Below are 9,482 nucleotides of genomic sequence, written 5' to 3' on the forward strand. Positions count from 1 at the left end.
CTCAGAAAGCATTGAGCCAAGATCACGAGGAGGAAGACCTGGTGGTGACAACAAAATTGGCACAGGGAGGGGTACACTACGATTGCGTTCAAAGGGACCTGCAACTGTTGAAGAATTGGTAAGTGCTACAGAGCTGAATAAGTTCCTGAACAGGATCTAAAAATTTAGACTAAAAGCAGAAGATGTTGGAAAGGCCCAGCAGATCCGGCAACATCTTTGGAGAGGGAAACAGACTTAATATTTTGAGTCCGTGTGATTCCCGAAGGTGATATGGAATCGAAGTTTAAAGTTTATTTATTCATGTTACAAGTAGGCTTACATTAACACTGCAATGAAGTTACTGTAAAAATACCCTGGTTGCCACAGTCGACGCCTGTTCGGGTACACCTGAGGGAGAATTTAGCATGGCCAATGCACCTAACCAATGCACCCTTGGACTGTGGGAGGAAACCGGAGCACCTGGAGGAAACGCACGCAGACACGGGGAGAATGTGCAGACTCCGAACAGACAGTGACCCAAGCCAGGAATCGAACCTGGGTCCCTGTCGCTGTGAGGCAGCAGTGTTAACCACTTTGGTTGTCCTTGACTAGTTGTATCATTATAATGTGAAGATCTCTGGTTATTTATGATAAATTTGTTGATCGCCTTGCAGTTCGTTGTTAACTAACTTTTATACTTGAACTGTTTTATCAACAGCCCACTGAATTTGAAGAGAAGGCAATCAGCAAAGTCGATGACCTATTAGAAAGTTACATGGGTATAAGGGACACAGAACTAGGTGAGTTTATTATTTTTTGCAAGCATGATATTTGGATTTATAGAATTTTATCCAAAGTGCTTCTTTCTCATGGCTGCCTGTACAATATGCTCTTCAAACTCCCTTCAGGATTTCAGGGCAAAAGTGTGAAATTCCTTGTGCCCTATGTCCACTTGGTGTGGGAACACCTAGCAGTACAAATTTTCTGCTTAGAAATTGGATTATTTAAGGCACATAATGAACTGTCTAAACAAAGAGAGAATGAAGAGTCCTTTAACTTTCCCAGCTCCTTTGTAAATTTGTCCTGAAATTCATGTGAAGATTGTCACCCGATTTCATATCTGGCCCGTCAGTGACTAAGATTACCCTAACTTTTGATCATTGATTGAAATGAAAATGGCCTTTAAATGAAAATGGCCTTGTAAGTAGCCCCATAATAAACAGCATATTGGATAGGAGAGAAATATTCAGAAATTAGCCAAGTATTCTATGCATCTTTATCGAACTGCTTGTTTGGTGGCTTGAATTGTTAAGCAACACTGGGAAAGATTACCATAGTAAGAAGTCTCACAATACCAGGTTACCATTCACAAGGGTGCGGCCCTCTAGAAGAATGATCTTTCAATTATGAATGAGTTTAGTGTTGGGAAACACCACAAATGGAAACATTTTTGCATTGAGCCTGAGGGTCAGAAATATACGATACTCACCAATAAATTCAATAGAGAGTTCGGGAGAAACCTCCTTCCCCAGGGAGTGGTGAGAATGTGGAATTCGTCACCACAAAGGAGTAGTTGAGGTGAAAATCATAGCCGCTTTGGAGGGAAAGCTAGATAACTACACAAGGAAGGACATAGGTTGGAAAAAGTAGATTGGGAGGAGGTTTGTGTGGAGCTTAAAATACCAGTATAGACCAGATGGGCTGATTGTTTGGACAGGAATGAATTGCTTGACCACTACAGAGAGTATTAAGGGTCAGACGTCCTCTGCATTCCCAAGAGCTTTAGTTTTGGAACAGTCTGACAATCATGCCAGCAGTGCAGGCTCCTCTATAACCATCTCTGGATGTTTTATCCCACTGGCAGGTTAGACCTCTCGAGCTGGGGCACTGTCAGGTCAGAGTGGTTCTGGGAGACCTGAACCTTGTGCTCGAATGGCTTCAGGGTAAGCACTCAGAGCAAAGCCCTCTGTTCATCATCACTTAACCACCCCTCCTCTAACCGGCAAGTCAATATTTCTTCACGTGGTCTCACCTGGAAGGAGCTCTGAGGGAAGCACTTGTACTTCATCAGTGTCTGCTACCAAAAGTGGGTTTAGTGGCATCGTCGTTGTCTGAATCCTGAAGGGCATAGCTGCCAGATTGAGTCTGCATCCCGAGCCAACATCTTGTGAAGTAGCACGGACATTTTATACAACCGCTTAAAAGTGCTACAATGCAAATTGTTAATCTGTACTTTTTTCCCCAGCTTCGACCATGGTTGAGGTTGGAAAGGACAAGAAAAATCCCGATGAATTTGCTGTCGCACTTGATGAAGCTCTTGGAGACTTTGCTTTTCCGGACGAGTTTGTCTTTGACATTTGGGGAGCGATAGGCGATGCTAAGAAGGGAAGACTTTAGTGCCAACACTTCTATAGGGATCTTTGGGCGGTGGAGCTGTTTCCTTTTCGATGTCAAATGGACAATTAACATTGTAGCCTGAAAATGGAATTAGTTTTAATTGAAATGATTGAATCAACCCTGTGACTTCTGACCATTTGTGCTACTGCAGCCTAGTTTTATCGAGTGCTTTTGGTTTTATAAACTCTGAACAAGAGGATGGTAATCATAAATGTAAGGCCATGTAAAGACACAGCCAATGAAATTGAGCACCCCCCGACACAGCCAAATTGAGCATCCCCCATCCCCCACCCCATCCCCAAATATAGGTTGTTAGGGAAGAGAAAATGGTAGAGTTGCCTTGATCAGCCCTGGCACTTTTTCCAGGAGTGTGAACGACTTGAGCAATTTGCCACCTCTATTTCTCCACGATGTCTGCTGGAGGGCAGCATTTGATGGAAATATAAAGGAAAGTGAGTGGGGTTGAGGGATCAAAATGTTCTCCTCCCTGTTAGGAACTGAGAAGCACTTAGAACCTGATTGACCATTTGCCAAATTGCCAATGGGTAGAGTGTAATAAGGGAGCAGGGAAGATTTTAATTCAATATCCACGTCACCCGAACAGTTAAGCAACAGATGCTGTTCCTCAAAATTGGATTGTGTAAAAGGGAGCCTTTGAAATTTATGGCACTCTGGTTTAGTGCCGGTGGTAGTAATTTGAGTGATGAATGAAGGGTATTGTACGCTACAGCACATTGCCTGTGTTACAGTTCCCTGTTGCAATGAGTAAGGATGGCAATAACATCGACCATAGCTGTATAAATTATATTGGACCAAAGATTTTCTAAAGAATATTTGCACGCTCCAATTGCTCAATCTAAATAGGGTTTTTGGGCCTAATATATCTTGAGTCAAAATATACATAATTTCAAACCAAAAAGTGTTTTTATAACTACTATGGGTTTTTATGAAAACTTAAATTTATGTACCACAGTGTGCCTAATGCCATGCCACAGTGTTTTATAACTAAATTACTAATTTGAAATGTGGTACTAGGATGTCACCTAATCAGAAGTTTGCTAGGGTTTTAATTTTAAATGTAGAACCAATACTTCCTAATTTGAGTTCATTTAATCTGTAAATACACGTTGCCTATTGTCTTGTGTGAATGCAAGTTGGAGTTTACTGCAATGGTTCAGCTTCTCTTTAACCTGGGACAATGTCCTTTGTCTGGCAGCTGTTCCCCAGTCCCCAACTTCCATTCACTTGAAAACATTTCGCTAATCCCAGTGATACAGAGCGCTTGGGAAACTAGCCAGAACTACTTAGAAGAATCATTATTATATAAATTGTTTGGTGAGTCGAGCTATATCATTATTTCACCCCCCCCCCCACCACTGTTTAGAGCATTGCATTTTTCAATGCAGTACATAACCAGATTTAATTGAGATTGCACCATACATTGGATGTCTATCATCTTCAGCATTTATTTATTTAAGTTTTTTTGTTGTGCATCAGGGTGGATTTGTTAATGTTGCTATACTTTTCAATGGGATATAGGTGCTTAATCCATTTTGTATTGCTATAACTATACAATTGCTTCACTTAAACACTTACCTCAGAAACCTTTCCCAGTGGGTCATTCAACCTTAGTGTGCCTTGAGTCTCGCCAGATCCTAAATAAAGTTAAAAACCAACGTTTCTATTAATTTGTATCTTGAGCTGCTGATGCCAGCAGATTCTTTTGGGTGTTTAGGGCCATGCACAGCAAGAAATTTGAGCACAAACATGGCTTGACTTGCTCGGAGGTTGCTTATGGATCACCGCTTGAACGCCTCTGTTCTATGGGACCGGTTTTTCTTTGAAATTCACCAAATTTCTTCTGCACTTTCATTTCCAGAGGCAATAAAGAAAAGAAATAACATTAAGCATTATTCATAAAGGGTGATGCACATTGGAAAATAGACATTCTGCCATAATTGTACTTCAAAATGCCAGTATGGGTTATAATGACTACTTTGCCTAAAACAATGCATCTGTGTGAACTACTGAAAATTAGAAGTGAGATCTACACTACATCAGGTGAAAGCCTTCTGTAAAGATTGTTTTCTATTAAAGATTTTTTGAGAAACGCTCGTGTTGAAAGTATTGTGATGAATGGAACAGGCATGCTGCTGTCAGGTATACTTCCGTCTTATTTTTGCTTTTAATCCCCTTGTCTCGCATTTATCGTTTTCCACATTCATCACAGTGGATGTTCATTCCAGGGGAATAAGATCTTCCAGCATTAGGCACTCCCAGGTCAGCAATAGTACAGTGCAGAGTAAAGTCTGCTCTCTTCCTCCCCAGTAATGTGCCTCAGTTCCATATTTGCACTTCCACCAGCATTGATGTGCCATGTTTCTCATTGCTGTTTTAATGTCAAATTGGGTCAGCTTTGTCCATGGGCCTGTTACAACGATGGAATGAGTTGAGACCACCCAACCTCATGCTTTGTAGACCTCTCTTGGTCCATCATTTTGGATTTGATTCAAATATCCGAGATTGAAGACCAGTACCCAATCTACTGCATCACCTCATGCCCTCATCCTTTCTAAAGAGAGCTTATACTTGTATGGTGCTTTTCATGTTATGAAGCACCTCCCTGTTGCTGAAGCGCAGTCACTGACATGTCTGCAAATGTGACATTACAGCTAGCTCAAACAAACACCCACAATCACTAGGATAAGTGACCAGACAATATGCTGAGGTGGTTGAAGGATAAATGTTGGTTGGATTATAGTCGGCCTAAAGATTATTTTGAGGATTTCTTTCTACAAGCTGAAGTATCCGTTATCCGTGATTGCAAGTTGCACAGTTGGTTGGAGATTTTTCCTGTAAAATTAATGAAGTGGAGGGAAATTCACTGAGATGTTTGAGTTTTATTAATGTAGTTACCTTACTGAATCCAGTTAAGTTGGAGCAAAACAATCGCCAGTAAGTGTTAATTCATCTGCAGCGATCCTACATTTGAGTGTAACACATTTAAGCATGAGTTTACTCTTTAGCCTGTTAGCATCTTGGCAATGTAAGACAACAGGCCATTCAAGTGGTCAATACAAAATGGAAAGCTAGATACACTTTATAAGGTGTGGGGAGTAGGTACAGAGGAGATAAAAACATAGAAAACTACAGCACAAAACAGGCCCTTCGGCCCCACAAGTTGTGCCGAACATATCCCTACCTTCTAGGCCTACCTATAACCCTCCATCCTATTAAGTCCCATGTACTCATCCAGGAGTCTCTTAAAAGACCCTATTGAGTTTGCCTCCACCACCACTGATGGCAGCCGATTCCACTCGCCCACCACCCTGTGTGAAAAACTTCCCCCTAACATTTCCCCTGTACCTACACCCCAGCACCTTAAACCTGTGTCCTCTCGTAGCAGCCATTTCCACCCTGGGAAAAAGCCTCCGAGAGTACACCCGATCTATGCCTCTCAACATCTTATACACCTCTATTAGGTCTCCTCTCATCCTACGTCTCTCCAAGGAGAAAAGACCGAGCTCCCTCAGCCTATCCTCATAAGGCATGCCACTCAATCCAGGCAACATCCTTGTAAATCTCCTCTGCACCCTTTCAATTTTTTCCACATCCTTCCTGTAATGAGGTGACCAGAACTGAGCACAGTACTCCAAGTGGGGTCTGACGGTATTATATAGCTGCATTATTATCCCCGCACTCCTAAACTCAATCCCTCGATTGATAAAGGCCAGCACACCATACGCCTTCTTAACCACCTCCTCCACCTGCGGGGCCGATTTTAGAGTCCTATGGACCCGGACACCAAGGTCCTTCTGATCCTCTACAGTACTAAGAGTCTTTCCCTTTATATTGTACTCCTTCATCCCATTTGACCTGCCAAAATGGACCACTACGCATTTATCTGGGTTGAAGTCCATCTGCCACTTCTCTGCCCAGTCTTGCATCCTATCTATGTCCCTCTGTAACCTCTGACATCCCTCCAGACTATCCACAACACCACCAACCTTCGTGTCTTCGGCAAACTTACCAACCCATCCCTCCAGTTTCTCATCCAGGTCATTTATGAAAATGACGAACAGCAAGGGTCCCAGAACAGATCCCTGGGGCACACCACTGGTGACCGACCTCCATTTAGAAAAAGACCCATCTATACGCACTCTCTGCCTCCTTTGGGCAAGCCAGTTCTGCATCCAGATGTCAGGGGTAAGTGTTTCACTCGGAGGGTGGTGGGTGAGTGGAATCGGCTGCCATCAGTGGTGGTGGAGGCAAACTCGATAGGGTCTTTTAAGAGACTTCTGGATGAGTACATGGAACTTAATAGGATTGAGGGTTATAGATAAGCCTATATATAAGCCTTGGTAGGTAGGGACATGACCGGCGCAACTTGTGGGCCGAAGGGCCTGTTTGTGCTGTTTTTTTCTATCTACTATGTTAATGTTGTAAGAAATTCCATTCCTTCCCTCTTGCACCAGGAATTACAAGAACAAAATGTACACAACATGGTTGACTCAATCTCAGATTAATTTGTTTATTGGACTCTTTGAATTCCCCCAGCATAAACTCCTCTGTGATTTGGTCGGAATTGACAACACTACCTCACAGTACAAATCCCAATAAAAGGTTGGCAGAGATTTACAAAATACTTCAATGCAAATCCATTTACCATTTGACTGGAACTTAGACAGCTGGTTGCTACGGGTGTTGTGTAGGCCTGGATGTGAAGGTGACCGGTCTCGCTCATCTTCCTGCCGACAATGTTCACTATGATGATTTATATCTCACTATCACAGGCACAGTTCTTTTTGATTTGATTTATTGTCACATGTATCAACATAGTAAAAATACTGTTTCTTGCGCGCTATACAGATAAAGCATACTGTACATAGAGAAGGAAACAGAGTGCAGAATGTAGTGTTACAGTCATAGCTAGGGTGTAGTGAAAGATCAACTTAGTTCAAGGTAGGTCCATTCAAAAGTCTGACAGCAGCAGGGAAGAAGCTGTTCTTGAGTCAGTTGGTACGTGACCTCAGACTTTTGTATCTTTTTCCTGGAGGAAGAAGGTGGAAGAGAGAATGCCCGGGGTGCGTGGGGTCCTTAATTATGCTGGCTGCTTTGCTGAGGCAGTGGGAAGTGTAGACAGAGTCAATGGATGGGAGGCTGGTTTATGTAATGGATTGGGCTACATTCACGATCAGCCATGATCTTATTGAATGGCGAGGCAGGCTAGATGGCCTACTCCTGCTCCTATTTCTTATGTTCTTATGTTTATGTTCTTATGATATACCTATCAATGCCAAGCAGAAAATAAAAAAAACATTGTGACACTATTACAACTGGTGCCAACATTATATGAAAACCTTTCTTGCATTTACCAAGTTAAATGTCAAATCTAAACACCAAAATTAGCTTACTGTAAAACATGCTTGTAATTGCAAGACGTGAATTTAGAACATAGAACATAGAAAAGCTACAGCACAAACAGGCCCTTCGGCCCACAAGTTGCACCGAACATATCCCTACCTACTAGGCTTACCTATAACCCTCTCTTACTAACTTCCATGAACTTACCCAAAAGTTTCTTAAAAGACCCTATTGAATCCGCCTCCACCACCACTACCAGCAGCCGATTCCACGCACCCACCACCCTCTGAGTGAAAAACTTACCCCTAACATCTCCTCTGTACCTACTCCCCAGCACCCTAAACCTGTGACCTCTTGTGGCAACCGTTTCAGCCTGGGTAAAAGTCTCTGAGAATCCACTCTATCAATACCCCTTAACATCATATACACCTCTATCAGGTCACCTCTCATCCTCCGCCTCTCCAAGGAGAAAAGACCTAGCTCTCTCAACCTATCCTCATAAGGCATGCCACCTAATCCAGGCAACATCCTTGTAAATCTCCTCTGCACCCCTTCTATGGCTTCCGCATCCTTTATGTAATGAGGCAACCAGAACTGGGCACAGTACTCCAGGTGGGGTCTGACCAGGGTCCTATACAGCTACAGCATTATCTCCCGATTTCTAAACTCAATTCCTCTATTGATGAAGGCCAGTATTCCATACGCCGCCTTAACCACAGCCTCCACTTGCGACGCTGCTTTAATTTCACAATCTTTTGTCATTCATTTGCTCTCCTTTAGCGACACATAGTTTGGATTGGCATCATTTTGTGTTACAATCTGTTATGTTTCCTGCTGTGTGCCAAATGAGAGCAATATATTTAATGTTAGAAAGTGACTACATACTTTACAAAGATTGTTTTGGGCACAGGTTGGAGATAGTATCAACACAAAGCTTTACTGCCACAATTAGATTGAAATATTTCTCCTTGACTGTTTATGATGCCTAAATGCAACAGACTGTCACTATTATGCCACACACTATCTTAATTGTAAGAAGTCCAACAGGTTTATTTAGAATCGTGAGCTTTCGGAGCGCTGCTCCTTCATTAGGCGACTCCACTTACCTGATGAAGGAGCAGCACTCCGAAAACTTGTGATTCCAAATGAACCTCATAGAAGAATCATAGAATCCGTACAGTGCAAGAGGAGGCCATTCGGCCCATCAAGTCTGCACTGAGCACAATCCCACCCAGGCCCTATCCCCATCACCCCACATATTTGCCCTGCTAACCCCCTGACACTTAAGATCAATTTATCATGGCCAATCAACCTAACCAGCACATCTTTGGACTGTAGGAGGAAACTGGAGGAAACCCACGCAGACTTGGGGAGAATGTGCAAACTCCACACCCACAGTGACCCGAGGCTGGAATTGAACCCGGGTCCTTGGTGCTGAGAGGCAGCAGTGCTAACCACTGTGCCACCCCTATTTCAAGTCCCCTGTTGGATTTTAACCTGGTGTTGTGAGACCTCTTACTGTTCCCACCCCAGTCCAATGCCAGCATTTCCAAATCACAATCTTAATTGCGAACTGGATTCTCCATTGCTTCATGGAGGTAGATTAAGACCACAGTGTTCAGCAGATATTTGAAATTAAGTGCTCCGTACGTAAAATTAACCTTGTATGTGCGATAACTTGCATCAAAATTACACACACATTAAAAAAATGAATGTATACTGTATTTGAGGAGAAATTAGGC

General features: G+C 42.7%; 1 protein-coding gene across 3 annotated transcripts in view; it reads left to right on the forward strand.

The window, feature by feature from the left end:
- Window positions 1-4,487, forward strand: part of gipc2 (GIPC PDZ domain containing family, member 2) — a 76,755-nt gene extending 72,268 nt beyond the window's left edge. For all 3 annotated transcript variants that reach the window (XM_078218949.1, XM_078218951.1, XM_078218950.1), the window contains exons 4-6: window positions 6-118; window positions 698-779; window positions 2,225-4,487. In XM_078218949.1, coding sequence (XP_078075075.1) covers window positions 6-118; window positions 698-779; window positions 2,225-2,376 — 347 coding nt within the window. In that variant the 3' untranslated portion in view covers window positions 2,377-4,487. The remainder of the gene's footprint in view (window positions 1-5; window positions 119-697; window positions 780-2,224) is intronic.
- Window positions 4,488-9,482: the final 4,995 nt, after the last annotated feature.

This window comes from Mustelus asterias, chromosome 8 (genome assembly GCF_964213995.1).
Source record: "Mustelus asterias chromosome 8, sMusAst1.hap1.1, whole genome shotgun sequence".
NCBI lineage: Eukaryota > Metazoa > Chordata > Chondrichthyes > Carcharhiniformes > Triakidae > Mustelus > Mustelus asterias.